The sequence below is a fragment of the Rhinatrema bivittatum genome, chromosome 9 (assembly GCF_901001135.1).
Source record: "Rhinatrema bivittatum chromosome 9, aRhiBiv1.1, whole genome shotgun sequence".
In the NCBI taxonomy this organism is placed as follows: domain Eukaryota; kingdom Metazoa; phylum Chordata; class Amphibia; order Gymnophiona; family Rhinatrematidae; genus Rhinatrema; species Rhinatrema bivittatum.
The window spans coordinates 33,308,880-33,325,151 of NC_042623.1; the positions used below are offsets into that span (position 1 = coordinate 33,308,880).

The 16,272-nt window shown below is 47.5% G+C and overlaps 1 protein-coding gene across 1 annotated transcript in view; it reads right to left on the bottom strand.

The window, feature by feature from the left end:
* SBF1 (SET binding factor 1) overlaps positions 1-16,272 on the bottom strand; it is a 342,170-nt gene that overhangs the window by 96,729 nt on the left and 229,169 nt on the right. The window contains exon 24 of the mRNA XM_029615648.1: positions 10,257-10,432. Coding sequence (XP_029471508.1) covers positions 10,257-10,432 — 176 coding nt within the window. The remainder of the gene's footprint in view (positions 1-10,256; positions 10,433-16,272) is intronic.

A 16,272-nucleotide genomic window follows, 5' to 3' on the forward strand; every position in this document is an offset into this window, starting at 1 on the left:
CAGGCGCAGACAAGACTTCTTATTCTTGCCATATTGTCACCATGAGTGAGAGAGGAAAGGCAGAAGGCACATTAGAACAGGTTTAAATGCTTAACATCTAAACATGCAGTTCTTGCTCCTTAACCTTGGACACATATGGACAGAGCTGGTACACAATTTCCTAATTAATGTGAAATTTTGAATTAACATTAAGATAACAGTAATAAGAATTTTTAAAACAACTTTATGAAACATTTCTTCCAGATCAGACAAGTCTTTTCATGCACAGGACCCTCTATCTGATCCACTATAAACCCCAAGGAGTCTATGTCCTAAACCGTATTAAAATTGGCTGTCAAAGTACCAATTTTAACATGAGCATTAACACCAGGCTTAATGGCCAATGTACTAAAGCTAATATACAACTAAGGTTTCCTAGATTGTAGCCAGATGGACTCAGGACCAGTGGGTTTATGCTCCCCTGCAAGCAGATGGAGATAAAGAGTCAGGTTTCAAAGCTGACCTCACTCTAGACACACCCCTGCAGTGAGCTCAGCCCTTCAGTATTTCTCCATCTCCAGCAGATGCGGACATGCCTTCCCTATGGGGATTGCTGTACCTTTCGGAAGAAGAGATTCTACTTTTAAATTGGAGAAAAGATTGAGCCCCACTCTCCTACGGTGATACTTAAAGGTCCCTTCCCCAGTTGAGCATTCCTGAGGTGATTACAGAGATCCCTCAGAGGTGTGTCTTGGTCCAGTAGCCGGTTCCCAGCATGGACTTTGCAGCTGAAGCAGTTGAAAGGCAGTGGGTACAGGAAGCCGAGTGCAGCAGTGATGGCCAAAGCCCTCTCCCCACTTAGCCGGAGACAGTCTCTGTACTCAGCCGATAAGCGCCGAGCCCAGTAAGTTATAAAAAAAAACAAAAAAAAACCCGACATCATTCCCGATCCTGTTGTGGTAAGGGGGAAGTGGGCTTCCGAGATAGTTGAGCGCCCCCCCCCCCCCCCGGTTGACTAGGCCACGCTTAAAGCTTGGTTGGCACACCGCATAGTAGGCCACGGCGGAGCCACCTTGCATGTGTTTTTGTGCCTGTATTACCCACCATAGAACTTCAGTATGTGTAGTGCATGTCGGCTCTGTGCACATAACGCCACGTGCAGGCTGTGCGCATAACAACACATGTGTACATACACGCACAACTTACTAGGCACAGAATACAAGTAAAGCCGTTCACATGGGCTGTGTGTGCACCTCACTGAGGCCCGTGTAAGTGCCTGAAATCTGTGCACATAGAATTTTAAGTGCGAGCCATTTGAGCACTAAGTTACTGTTGCCAATGGCTCCAGCAGCAAAGAAACATAAGTGCCTTTCTCTCTGCACTGCTTGTCATATTAGGACTGCACAGTCTGATCTAGATTCTTGCTTATGTCAGCACTGTGAGGAAGCCCAGGGAGAATTGGCCTCCCTTCCCAGGACTTTGCTAAGCCTGGCTCCTCCCATTCAGAGGATGGGTCAGCCACAGCCTTAACCAGAAGTACCCCAGATCTTAGTAATCCCAGAACTGGGTCATCCAAGAGAGGGAAATTTAGCGGTACCTACTCCAGTATCTCCTGGGCAAGGCATGGACCCGGCTGCCTTCTCTTAGGTATAAATCTTTCAAGGCCTTCAAGCCTTCATACAGGCACAGTCTGCTACCTCACTTGCTCCTGTCTGGATGGAACTTCAGCCGGTAAGCCCTCCTTCTCCAGTTCATATCCCCTTGTCACTCCCAGCACAAGAAGCAGGCAGTGGAGACTACTCTGTTAAGGCTCCTCAGGATGACAGCTATAATCCCAGTTCCTGCACCTCAGGAAAATACGGGGCATTATTCCATCTATTTCATTGTACCCAAGAAGGAAGGTTCCTTTCGTCCCATCCTGGACCTCAAGAGCGTCAACCGACATCTACAAGTGATTCATTTCCACATGGAAACCCTTCACTCTATGATAATGGCTGTTCAATCAGGAGAGTTTTTAACCTCCCCGGACCTATCCAAGGCCTACCTACATATTCCAATCCGGCAAGAACATCAACGTTTTCTACGCTTTGTGGTACTGGGTCTCCATTATCAATTCCGGGCACTGCCCTTTGGTCTGGCCACCAATCCCAGAAAATTTTCCAAGATTATGGTGGTCGTAGCAGCAGCGTTGAAAAAAAGAGGGAATCCTAGTACACTCGTACTTGGACAACTGATTGATCCGGGCAAAATCCGTGGAAGAGAGTCTCCGGGTGACCAACAGGAACTCGGTCGGGTTGTAAAGCTGGACAAAAGCAGTCTCAAACCCTCCTAGTCCTTGGAATATCTGGGAGTCCAGCTCGACACCAAACAGGGTAAGGTCTTCCTCCAGACCACGCAGGTAAGGAAGTTTATGTCCCAAGTGTGTCTGTTGATGAACCCGATATGCCTGACGCTGTGGAGCTATCTTTAAATCCTCAGTTTGATGGCAGTGACCCTGGAAGTAGTGCCGTGGGTGAGGGCACACATGCAACCATTTCAACGCTCCCTGCTGTCACGTTGGAATCCGCTGTCTCAAGACTATTCGATTTGCCTCCATTTTCTGATGAAATTTTGCTCTTGGCTCCAGAAGTGGCTGCAGGAAGTTCATTTGCGCGGGGGTTATCCCTGTCCCTTCCGAACTGGCTGGTCCTGACATGAGCCTCTGGGGCTGGGGAGCTCCATGTCAGGAACTGATGGCCCAGGGGTGTTGGACCAAGGAAGAGGCCCTCTGGAACATAAACTGCCTGGAAGCCCGGGCAGTCAGATTGGCGTGTCTACAATTCAGCCACATACTCCAGGGTCAAGGGGTCTGTGTAATGTCAGTCAACGCAACAATGGTAGCTTACATCAACCACCAGGGTGGAACCAAAAGCCAGCAAGTGTCACAGGAGATAGATCTCCTTATGGAATGGGCGGAAATACAATGATCTCAGCCTCCCACATCACAGGAAAAGATATCAGAGCAGACTTTCTAAGCATTGTAGTCTGGATCCAAGAGAGTAAGTGTTGTTGGCCAAAGTCTTTCAGCTAGTAGTAGGTCGCTGGGGTCTCCCATCCATCAACCTGCTGGCTTCATCTCACAATGCGAAGGTTCCCCAATTCTTCAGTCGCAGAAGAGATTGGTTGAACCTGGGGACTGACGTGCTTGTTCAGACCTGGCCGGAAGAGGAGCTGCTACATGCCTTCCCTTCGTGACCCCTCCTGGGCAGGATCATTCGCAGAATCGAGCACTACAGGGGATTAGTCCTACTAGTAGCTCCAGATTGGCCTAGTCATCCGTGGTATGCGGAGACTCCTGGTGGAGACCCCCCTGTACCCCCACCACACAGGGACCTGCTACAGCAGGGACTGTTTCTTCACGAGGATTCGATTCTGTCTTACAGTCTGACCCTTGAGAGGGCTCGCCTGATGAAGCAAGGATATTCGGCGGCAGTAATTGCCACCTTACTCCAATCGCGGAAGTTCTCTATGTCCCTAGCGTATGTGTGGGTCTGGAGGGTATTTGAGGCCTGGTGTGAGGAACGTGCGTTTCCCCTCGGACGGTCAATTCTGGAATTTTTGCAGGACGGCTTGAATAAAGGTTTGACCCTTAACTCCTTGAAAGTCCAGGTAGTGGCTCTCTCCTGTTTCAGGGTCGAGGTGAATGGAACCCACCTGTTGTCTAATCTGGACATGGCCCATTTTCAGAAAGGGTTGAAGCACCTATGGTCACCCCTATGGTGGCTGGTTCCCTTGTGTAATCTTAATATAGTATTGGAGTTTTTGGCAGGCCCTTCTTCTCGGCCGCTGCGCAGTCTTTCCTTGTGTTTATTAACTCAAAATGGTGTCCGTGGTAGATGTATGCTCAGCATGTCACATCTCTGAACTACAGGCATTGTCGTGTCAGGAACCGCTCCTCCGGATGACTCCAGGAGCGTTACAGCTTCATACCATTCCATCCTTCTTGCCCAAGGTAGTCTCAAAGTTTAATCTGAATCAATCCATTTCGTTGCCATTCCTAGATACCGCCTCCTCCACCATTTGAATGTCAGTCGGCTTTTGGTTCCGTATCTGGAAGTTTCAGAACAGTCTGAAGGACGGACCGCCTGTTTGTCCTTCACAGTGGAAGGAAGCAGGGCGAACCAGCTTCGTGGGCTACCAACAGCTCGTTGAATTAAGGAGGTGGTCACAGGAGCCTATGTGGAGGCAGGAAAGCCATTACCTTCTCAGGTTAAAGCTCATTCCACTAGGGCTCAGGCAGTCTTGTGGGCGGAAGCTAGAATGCTGTCTCCCATCGAAATCTGCTGAGCGGCGGCATGGTCATCCTTGCACACCTTCTTCGGGTTCTATCGCCTGGACGTTCAGGCCTGAGAGGACACAGCCTTTAGAAAGGAGGTGTTAACCGGACCATGGGCAGCCTCCCACCCCGATCGGGAGTAGCTTTTGTACATCCCATTGGTCATGAGTCCATCTGGCTACACACTAGGAAATGGAGAAATTACTTACCTGATAATTTTGTTTTCCTTAGTGTAGACAGATGGACTCAGCATCCCACTCATGGTTGTCCAAGAATGGTGCCAAGGTTTTGCCTGTGGAGTGGATATCGATTCCAAGAGATTGCACGTAAGCCATCATCCAGTCCCTAGATCAGGGCATCTATAATCTTACTGGGGTTCAGTGTTTATGTTTGATTGAGTACAGTTATTGTTATCAGTTTTTAATCAAGTTTTTTCAATAGTATGTCCACAGTGGCTTTTGAAGAGAATACTGACGGGCTGAGGTCCTGCAGGGGTGTATCTAGGGTGACATCAGCTTTGAAACCTGACTAAGTCTCCATATGCTGGCGGGGGAGCATAAACCCATTGGTCCTGAGTCCATCTGTCTAAATTAAAGAAAACGAAATCATCAAGTAAATTGCTCCATTTCAGGTCTGTAAGGTGGAACTGTTATGACCAGTAAGAGTTTAACAGAACAAAGAGAGCCATGGGAAATGGGCTACACATCCTGGGAAGCCAATCAGGGATAGTTAGGGATAATTTAATCATGCAGTTGACATCACAACTTATGTAAATGATCCTTTGGGCAGTCATGCAAATCTCTAGAACCTTCTACCCTGTATTTGAATGTTATCTATAAAACAAGGATCACTTTCTGTATACGAAGAGATGCTGGTCAGATTGTAAGACGAAGGGCACCCAGTACCCAGCATCTCCCGAGAACACTTATATTGACTAATAAAAATACATTATACTTTTTACTGAGTCTAAGTGCTCTTGTGTCCCTGGCCATAAGCATAGAGTAAGCTTAACATTTTTGGCACCTGAACAGGGACCTGAACCCTGGACCCTCAGATTAAAATAAAATATTGACTAGGTGTATCAACGAGAGCCTTGGATTTGCACACTGTTCCTCTTCCAGTCATTAAATCAAATTTGATATTATGATCACTATTGCCAAGCGGCCCCACCACCGTTACCTCTCTCACCAAGTCCTGTGCTCCACAGAGAATTAGATCTAAAATTGCTCCCTCTCTCGTCTGTTCCTGAACCAATTGTTCCATAAAGCTATCATTTATTCCATCCAGGAACGTTATCTCTCTAGCATGTCCCGATGATACATTTACCCAGTCAATATTGATGTAATTGAAGTCTCCCATTATTACTGCACTACCAATTTGGTTAGCTTCCCTAATTTCTCTTAGCATTTCACTGTCAGTCTCACCATCTTGACCCCTATCACTATAGCCTTCCCCGACACACAAGGGATTTCTACCCATAAAGATTCAATTTTGTATTTAGTCTCATGCAGGATGTTTATCCTGTTGGACTCTATGCCATCCCGGACATAAAGCGCCACACCTCCTCCCGGGTGCTCCTCTCTGTCATGGCGATATAATTTGTACCCCGGTATAGCACTGTCCCATTGGTTATCCTCTTTCTACCATGTCTCTGAGATGCCAATTAAGTCTGTCATCATTCACTGCTATAGATTCTAATTCTCCCATCTTACTTCTTAGACTTCTGGCATTAGCATACAAACATTTCAAACTTTGTTTTTTGTTTGTATTTTCATTCTGCTTTTTAATTGATAGGGATAAGTTAGAATTTTTTAGCTCAGGTGAGTTTTTAGTTACAGGCACTTGGACTATTTGTCTAATTATTGGAACCTCACTGTCAGGATGCCCTAATTCTAATGCATCATTAGTATTCTTTGAAGATACCTCTCTCCGAACCATGCACTGCTGAGCGACTGTCGGCTTTCCCCTTTGTTCTAGTTTAAAAGCTGCTCTATCTCCAGGCAATCCACGGGGAGCGGGTAGAGTTTATCCATAGCTCTCCTGACCCCTAGACCCGTTTCAGGGGCTTCCCATTCCCGTAGGAGAAGTTTATGCATAGGATGGAATGGGAACATACGCGGGAGCGCCCTAAGTTCCGCCAGAACCAGGTCCGTGTTAGGTGGCATCGCCGCCGTCACAGAATCATCCGGCGGAGCATCAATCTTCAATTCCTGGAGAACGAAAGGTATGAGAGGTTCCAGCTCCTCCCACTGAAATAAGCGGAGGACTCTGGGATCGTCGCCCTCGAGCAGTGGGGGCCTGATCTGCAGCCTCCTCATCAAATGCATCAAGAGGGTCCACGGGGGGCTGTGGAGGATCCACAGGGAGGGGGCTCCCAGGACCACCCGCACCCGAACCAGGCCTTGCGGATCCGGAACCGCGGGGGGGGGGGGGGGGGAGAACAGTGGAGGATCCTCCTCCTCTTGCAGGCTAGCTAGGTATGACTTGTGCAAAAGGCGCCCAAAATCTGAAGTAAATCAGGCCCGAGACTATTTTCTCGTGGGGGGAGGGAGGGGGCAAGGGAGACGAGGGGGGGGGCGGGGCATCCCCCTGAGAGCGCACCAGGCTCAAATCGGGGGGCAAAACCGGCAAATCCAGCTCCTCTGGTCCCTGAGAGGCAGAATCTGCATCGGGAGAAAAACCCAAAATGGCTGCCGTTCCCGCGGTTTGCCAGGTCGGGAATGGCCTGGCCATGCGACGTGGAGCCCGACTCTGGGCTTGAGTTCTCTGCCGCTGCGGAGGAGCCCTCCCCACCCGGGAGGCATCAGGCGCACACCCCATCTCTGGAGAGCCGGGCGGCTGGCTCTCCACAGGCTAAACAGAATCAGTACAGCCGCGAGTGAAAGTAAAAAAACAGCTGATAGGGGAGTCCCAGAGGAGAGGAGCAGGAGATCGAACCCCGCTCCCTCCTAAAGCCAAAACCTTACTGCCACTAAACGTTTACCAAAAAATACAAATATTCATCTTCTCTTGCTGTTTACACTTTTTTTTTTTTTTTTTTTTTTTTTTAACAGCAGAGTGCAGGGGAATGTGCTTCCCTGAAAAAGCAACCGAGGAATGGACGCCCCGGGGCAAGGCAGAAGGCTGAGAGGGAGTGACTGGCATCACCAGTATCACCCCAATAAGGAAGTCACTGGGAAGGGAACCTAGGTTGAGCGAATCAAGGGGCAAAGCCCCCCTAGGAACCCCAAGAGTGAGGGAGACAGGACTGTCTCCCTGCACAGTCACCCAAATGACAGAAATCAAAGACTAAAAATTATTATTTTTTTTTTTCAGAGAAATACTTCACACAATACTTGTTTGAGCTTGCCCCCAAAGAAAAGAACAAAGAAGAAACCCCAAAGTGGAAGGGCAAGGAGCTGTCTGGCATCTGCTGGAGACAGACGAATGCTGAAGGGCTGCAGGGTAGACTCTTTCCTGATATAGGATACCCTTTCAGTTTTGGTCTGTCTCTATCTGCTGGACAGGAGGCTCAACCCATGGTCTGGACTGATCCGGGTACGTACAGGGAAACTGTTTTAAGTGTGCTACTTACCAACTTCATGAAATGTCCCCTAGTCTTTGTATTTTTTTTTACGAGTAAATAACAGATTTATATTTACTTGTTTTATTCCACGCATGATTTTATAGATGTCTATCATATGCCCCCCTCAGCCATCTCTTCTCCAATTAAACAGCCCTAACCACTTTAGCCTTTCCTTATAAGCAAGCCATTCCATCCCCTTTATATCATTTTGGTCACTCTTCTCTGTACCATTTCCAATGCAAATATATAAAGATATATATATATATATATATATTTTATTTTTTTTTTTTTAAGATGTGACAATGCAGGAGTACATAGCATAGAGATGTGCCCATCTCTATCTAGAGCAGCAACCATTATACATGCATTAATGACTAGGATTGATTACAGCAACTTGCTTCATTTCCTGCAGAATATAGCAGCAAAAGTTGTAACAAGCAGAAGACCTAGGGATCATGCTACACCTCTGTTAGAGGAGCTGCGCTGGCTCACAGTACAGTGGTGAGTGCAGACTAAAATTTTATCCATCATATTTAAAAGTCTGAATGGGAAAGGACCTGCTTACCTACTTATCCCTTACTTAACGAGCAGAAATTTACATTCTTCTCAGCAAGACCTGTTGGTGGTTCTGCCGCTTTCAGTGGCTAAGCTTACTGTGAGTCACAGGTCAGTACTATGGAACTGGGCACCGCTATTAGTATAGCTGCATTTAAAAAAGGTTTGGACAAGTTCCTGGAGGAAAAGTCCATTAACAATTATTAAGGGTGTGTTGCAGAAATCCACTGTTTATGCTGCTTAAAATCTATCCATCCCTTGGGATCCCAACAGGTACTTGTGACCTGGATTGGCCACTGTTGGAAACAGGATACTAGGCTTGATGGACCCTTGGTCTGACTCAGTATGGCAAGCCTTATGTTCTTATGTAGACATTCATTCCAAAGCTAGCAACGTGAGTTTCAGGAAACATTTAAAAGACATGATTTTTTTGCCCAGGCCTTTTTATAATTCCTAATTATTTGAGCATTCACAGACAGCTGGCTATATTTAAGCTAGTTGTCCTAGAAATGGGAATTGAGATTAGTATACTACACTGGAGGGAGGAATTGTACTGTGCTGTAAACTATTTATAATTTCTGGGGGGGGGGTTATTTAAAGATGTTTTCCTTATTTTACCTAATTACTTTTTAATATTTATAAATTTGATTGTATTATGTTTTATGACTATTTGTAACCTGCCTTGAGGCTTCTATTATATTGTTATGATTTTGTCTAATTGGCCTCAAGGCTTTCTGGATGGCAGATGAGAAAGCAAATATAAGAAAATAAGTAAAAAAATACAATAAAATAAAGCAATTTGTATACTAAGGCTCAAACCACCCGTGGAAGGTGCTATACTCAATCCCATGGAGGGAGGGAAGACAACTATAACAACCTCTCCAGGTTTAAGGAGCAGCACTGAGGGTACACTTCTGAGGAGAGTTATCTTCCGGTCCAGTGAAAGCACATGTGCAGCATTACCTAGATATGCTTCTGCATTTGTGGGCATCCATAATAAATACGAGAAAAAAGGGTGATTTTAAAAACATAAAATGTTTTAATATGGCCAAGAAGCTGCTTTGGCAAGAAAAGCTACAGAATCTAAGTATCTATGGTGAAAAATGTATTCACGATATTATAACACTGCCCTATAGTACTGAATACTAATAGTTCTACTAATGCACATCAAACCAGATACCCAGACCCTTACTATACCAATACGGTGAATACCACAAAGCTTTTTCAATGTACCTCAATTCTGACCTTTCCTTTAGCCTTAGAACTGTAATATGAGCTGTGAATCTCTCTCCAACCTTGTACTTGGAACTAGAAAGAGCTAACCTTAGGCCAAGCAGGCAGGTCTTAGCCTCTAAGCAGTGACAGAATGTGTTCTCATCAGGGACTTATTCTCAGCACAGACTGGAAAGTGACCACAGTAAGCTCTCTCTCTCTCTCTCTAGGTAGTGCAGACAGCACTACAAGACGCTTCCCTATAGTCCCAGTGAGCTCTGCTGCTGTCTGGATAACACATCTCATGTTGCTTGATCAACCTGTATCAGTGCACAGAAAGCAGCTATATCGAGCATGCAGAGAAGCCTAGGACACATGATTCTGAATGTATCACTGGGTTGCTCTCCAAAAAGCACCACCCTTCAACACCTCAGACACTGGAAAGTGGTCAGAATACCGTCAGTGAGCTGACAGTGATGAGCATATGGCAAGAGAGGGCAGTGTTTGGAGCTTCAAAGGCAGATGCAAAAGACAAGTAATTTTTCCTGATGCATGTCAGTGATACAGACAGAGCTACACAGAGACAAGCTCAAATATTCAAAGAAACTCCAGTTCTGAAGGAGACCTTACTTGAGGGAGGGGTTCTTCTCCTTCTGCTTGGGCTGCATAGTCTGCTTTGGTGACAGCCCCACTGTGAAGGCAAAGGTGCCATGTACATGCTGTGGGTATCGGAGTTTGTGGAGATGCTTCCGAAACACTTCTGCACTCTCTGATGCTACTTCCTCATCAAAGGCAATCTTCATCAGCTGGAATAGCAGGAAGCATTACAGTAAGACATCCAAGAAATCCATCAATGCACACAGATAAAGCACAGACATTTCATCAGTGGGAATCTCCTCCTTGTAAAGTGAGACGATGACAAACTCCTAGAAATCAGCATTAGACAGAATACCCTAGAAACAGATGAAGTTCTTTAAAGGTTACGAATGGAAAGTGAATACAGGGACTGTATAACTTGAACTTAATGCTCCAGAAAACAAACTGGGGAGGTTAAAAAAAAGATCTGAATTGGCAGTGGACAACCAAAGACCAGCGAGGGCATATCAACAGTCCCATGGAAATCATCATAAAGGAGATGACAGTTGTGCATACATAGAGATCCTGTTAGACCAGAAGTGGGAAAGCTACAGCCCATGAGCCAAGACCAACCTATCAGCACCCATTTTCTGGCCTGCCCAGCTATCCTTAAAGTTCCATTATCTGCAGCCCGCTGAAACTCTGACCTGCCAGTCTGGGTTGTGTGTCAAGGGCAACATCCATAATGGAGAAATTACGTACATGATAATTTCGTTTTCCTTAGTGTAGACAGATGGAATCAGGACCAATGGAGTTATGCTCCCCTGCCAGCAGATGGAGACGGAGTCAGATTTCAAAGCTGACGTCACCCTACCTACACCCCTGCAGTGACCTCAGCCCTTCAGTATTCTCTTCAAAAGCCTCTGCGGACCTACTAGTGAAAAACTATGATTAAAAATACGAGTAAAAATACGATTAAAAACAGATAACCGTAATTGTACTTAACCCATCATAAACACTGACCCCCAGTAAGAATATAGGTACCCTGATCTAGGGACTGGATGAAGGCTTACCTGTAATCTCTTTGATTCGATATCCCCCCCCCCCCCACGGGCGATTCCTTGGCACTGTTCTTGGATAGCTGACGGCGGTATGCTGAGTCTGTCTGTCTACACTAAGGAAAACAAAATTATCAGGTAAGTAATTTCTCCATTTCCTAGCGTGTAGCCAGATGGACCTAGGACCAATGGGATGTACAAAAGCTATTCCCAATCGGCGCGGGAGGCTGTCCACGGACCGGTTAACACCGCCCTTGCAAAGGCTGTGTCCTCTCAGGCCTGTACATCCATGCGATAGAACCTGGAGAAGGTGTGCAAGGAGGACCACGTCTCTGCTCGGCAAATAGAGACAGGAGACAGCAGTCTAACTTCCGCCCATGAGACCACCTGAGCCCTAATGGAATGAGCTTTAACCTGAGAAGGTAATGGCTTTCCTGCCTCCACACTGGCTCCCGTGACCACCTCCTTAACCCAGCGAGCTATGGTAGCCCGCAAAGTTGGTTTGCCCTGCTTCCTTCCACTGTATAGGACAAACAGGCAGTCCGTCTTTCGGACCAGTCTGAAACTTCCAGACACTGCACCAAAAGACTACTGACAATCAAATGACAGAGTGTGGTATTCCTCTGCGTCGCTGTGCTTATCTAAGGATGGCAACAAAATGGACTGATTTATTGAAACTCCAAGACTACCATGGGTAAGAAGGATGGAACGGTAAGAAGCTGTAACATTTTTGGAATCATCCAGAGAAAACGTTTGCGGCAAGACAATGCCTGCAGTTCAGAGATACAACATGCCGAGCATATAGTCACCAGGAACATAGTTTTCAAGGTTAATAAATCAAGGAAAGACTGCACAGCAGTCGAAAGGAGGGCCCTGCAAAAATTCCAATACTAGATTATGATTCCACAAGGGAACCAGCCACCATACGGGTGGTCGAAGGTGCTTCACCCCTTTCAGAAAATGGGCCACGTCCAGATGAGCAGATGGATGCCATTCACCTTGTCCCTGAAACAGGAGAAAGCTGCTACCTGCACCTACAAGGAGTTAAGGGCTAAACCTTATTCACGACATTCTGCAAAAATTCCAGAATAAGTGGGAGTTTGACCGCCTGGGGGGGGCACAGTGTTCCTCGCACCAGGCCTCAAACACTTTCCAAACCCGCACAGACACTAGGGACGTAGAGAAATTCCGAGCGGAGTAAGGTGGCAATTACCACCACAGAATATTATCACTTCATCAGGCGAGCCCTCTCAAGGGCCAGATCATAAGGTAGAATTGAATCGGATCCTCATGAAGGACCAGTCCCTGCTGTAGCAGGTCCCTGTGCGGTGGGAGTCACAGGAGAGTCTCCACCAGGAGCCTCTACATGTATGCATATCATGGTTGCCTGGGCCAATCTGGAGCTACTAGTACGACTATTTCCCTATGGTGGTTGATTCTGCAAATGACCCTACCCAGCAGGGGCCGAGGAGGGAAGGCGTTTAGCAACTCTTCTTCCGGCCAGGTCTGAATGAAAGCGTTGATCCCCAGGGACCACTAATCTCTTCTGTGACTGAAGAATCGGGGAACCTTCACATTATGAGATGCGGCCAGCAGGTCGACGGCTGGGAGGCCCCAGCGATCTACTATCAGTTGAAAGGCTTTGGTCGACAACACCTACTCTCCGGGATCCAGACTCTCCCTGCTTAGAAAGTCTGCTTTGACATTTATTTATTTTATTTATTTAAAAACTTTTATATACCGGTATTAGTATGCATACATCATACCGGTTTACAATGTAACTTTAAAGGTAGAAATTACAATGAACAGGGAGGGCGAACAAGGAGGAGTATACAAAGAGCAGGAGGTGGAGGAATTAAAGCAATAAATAAAAACTGCAACGGACTATTTACAGGAATATACAAGGCGTAGGCAAGATACTTGCAGTCCCCGTTAACGAGTGGCCAGTGGTGGGCGAAGCGCGAGTAGCCTGCCTTCAACTGGAGGGCAGGATGCCGAGGGTATGGTGGGCTGACTCTCGCTCTCTCGCCCCCAGCCGAACCCCATGGCGGGGCTCAGTTGGGGGGCTGGCTGAGGCCTGGGGTACATTGCTGGCAAGAACGAGCCCTGGAACCAGCGTGGGGTGTACATGCTCTGGAGGCAGACGGTTAATATTTTCTTTGACGATAGAAGGATTTCCTTGAACCCTGTCGCAAGCTCTTCCTGACTGAGGATGGTGAATCGGAAATGCTAGCCGATAGCTGTTGAAGAGTCTCATGGTGATCCTTCAATTGAGCTACTGCATCCTTGACCTTGTCCCCTAAGAGATTCTCTCCCATGCAGGGCAGATCAGCCAGCTTCTCCTGGACCTCTGGCTGGAGGTCAGAGGCACAGAGCCAAGCCATCCTGCAGGTGCTAATGCCCACTCTGCAGCTGCTCTCGCCTCTGGCTCGAAAACATCGTATGTGAACCTCACCTGGTGTTTTCCCATCTCCAGACCCTGCTGTACCACCGCGGAGAACGCATCTTGCTACTGCTGTGGCAGGCTGAGAGCTCCTGGACTTGCTTCCACAGGTTCCAGTTGTATTGGGTCATATACAATTGGTAAGAGGCAATGCGGGCGATGAGCACAGCGCCCTGAAATACCTTTTTACCTAGAGCATCCAGGTAACAGGTGCAGGAGCACTTGTCTTGAGTGTGGACTCTACCACTACAGAATAGATGGCATCTGTCTTCCTGTTTACTGGAGGAACTGATACCGGATCTTCCCAAATCCTGAAGAGAAGTTCCTTAAAGACATTGTGGACTGGGACAGCCACTATCTCCTTTGGGGCATCAACAAACTGGAGAACTTCCAGCATCTTATGTTGAGGGTCCTCCTCTGTGAGGAGCTGGAAGGGGATGGCTTCAGCCATGGCCCGGACGAAAACTGCAAAGGAGAGATCTTCTAGGGGAGACCTATGCCTTTCATTTGGCATTGAAGGTTCTGATAGGAGATAACTGGAGCCCTCAGAAGATGACTCAGAGGTATCATATCTTCCCCAGGGGTTATATGGGCCCTTCTTCTCGATAAGGGCGGGGGCCTGCTTGGGTGGGCCCTGTCTAAGCTCCTTGGTCTGGGCATAGAGGGTACCGAGGGCACCAGGGATACCGGTGGCCTCGAGGGCAGCAAAGGCACCAATGGTAACAAGGTGCCTGATACCCCAGGCACAGACTCAGGGAACTCTGGTCATGGGACCAATGGACCAGACAGTGCCGGTGGCTGCAACAAATCCTCCTTGGAGGACCCAATAATATGCATTGCTCAGGAGTGGGGCATCGGTGGCCGTTGGGGAACTGAGTGTCCCCCGGGCACGGGCAGCATCGGAAGGACTCCGAGAAGAACATCCAGACGCTCTAGCAGGGGCACCAACAGAGAAACAGGCTCCAGCACTAGTATGGGAGCTGGTGCCGGGGGTAGTTCACTGCCCCGCAGGGCTCAGAGTACCATACTCTGTACCTTGTGGTCTAACTCCTCCTGGAATTCCAGTGAACCTAGGACTGATGGAGGATGAGGTGTCATCGGAACCTCCTCGGAGCCCTAAAGAGGCTCTGTGCCCAGCACAGATATCAGGGGGGGAACGCTTGGGACTTCCGGGTCTGTCAGAGGATGATGCCTCCTCACCACAGGCTTACTTCGAGAGCGTCAACAGCAGAGATAGCCTATTGCCAGCCCCTTCTTTTCTGGATGAACCTGCCAGAGGCGTGAATAGGGACAGGGTAGCAAGCAGCTCACCTCAGCCCCTAAACGTCGACATCTCAGATGCCGGCGTGAATGGAGTAGACGTTTTGGGACCGAACAGTTTCCTCATCTTATCCAGTCAAGCACAACGGCCCTTAGGGTCATCTGATTACACAGCTGACACCCTTGGACATTGTGTGATGTCCCCAGGCAGAGGATGCAAACCTTGTGCGGATCAGTAATAGTCATAATCCTCGGGCACTGGGGGCATTACTGAAAACCAGATGACGCCATGAAAAACAGTCAGTAAGCGGTTGATGGCCGGCAGCCACTGAGGAGCAACATGCTGGGAATCAACCGCAAAGAACGTAAAAATAAACCTACCACGCCATAGAAGGTACACAGACCAGAGAAGGGGGACCAGACGTTGAAAAAGAGGAAAAATTTGAATTAAAAATTCCAGTAAGAGTAGAGCTCCAAACTGCGAGACAACTAACACTGCAGAAAAATAGAGACTGAAGGTGAACCCCGCGTGGATGTGCCGATAGTGGCATGCTCAGTGTGCCAGTTAAAGTTCTAGAAACTTTCACAAAAGTTTTCCGTGATGGACTCCATCTGATGATGTCACCCATTTGTGACGACTACCATTCTGCTTGTCCTAGGAGAAAGAAGGATATACTGATCACCATGGGAAGAGGAAGAGAGCAGGTTGGGTGGGGGATACTGGTGGGCAGGGGACATTGGTGCTGATATAGGACGCAAGAGGTACTCCTTAAAAACATTCATTCACACACACCCCGGCCACCTACTAACACCACTCACCGAGACACTCCCCAGTCACTCAACAGAAGCACCTTGCCTCACACACACATTACACTCATACATACTTCATGCACAGAGTTGCACACACATACCCCACCCAGTCCCTCATACCCACAGAACGCACACCCCTTCACCCGCTGGAGAAAATGGATAATACACATTCAATCCACAACTACTACTCAGCTCTACATTCCCTACTACTCCTTCAGAGATCCTCTATGCTTATCCCATGCTTTCTTGAATTCAGATGTCCTTGTCTCTCCTGGGAGACTGTTCCATGCATCCACCATAATACTATATTGAATGTATATTACAAATTAGTTGTGGATAGGCAGACAAAGGCCGTATGGTCTTTTTATATTGTCATGTTTCTATGTTTATGGTTGTGCATATTTCAGTGCTGAAATAAAGATTTAAGAAAATATCAGAAAGCTGTTTCTATTTCTAGTGTTTCCTCCTCCAAGGATCCGCTCTCCCGCCCGGCACTTAC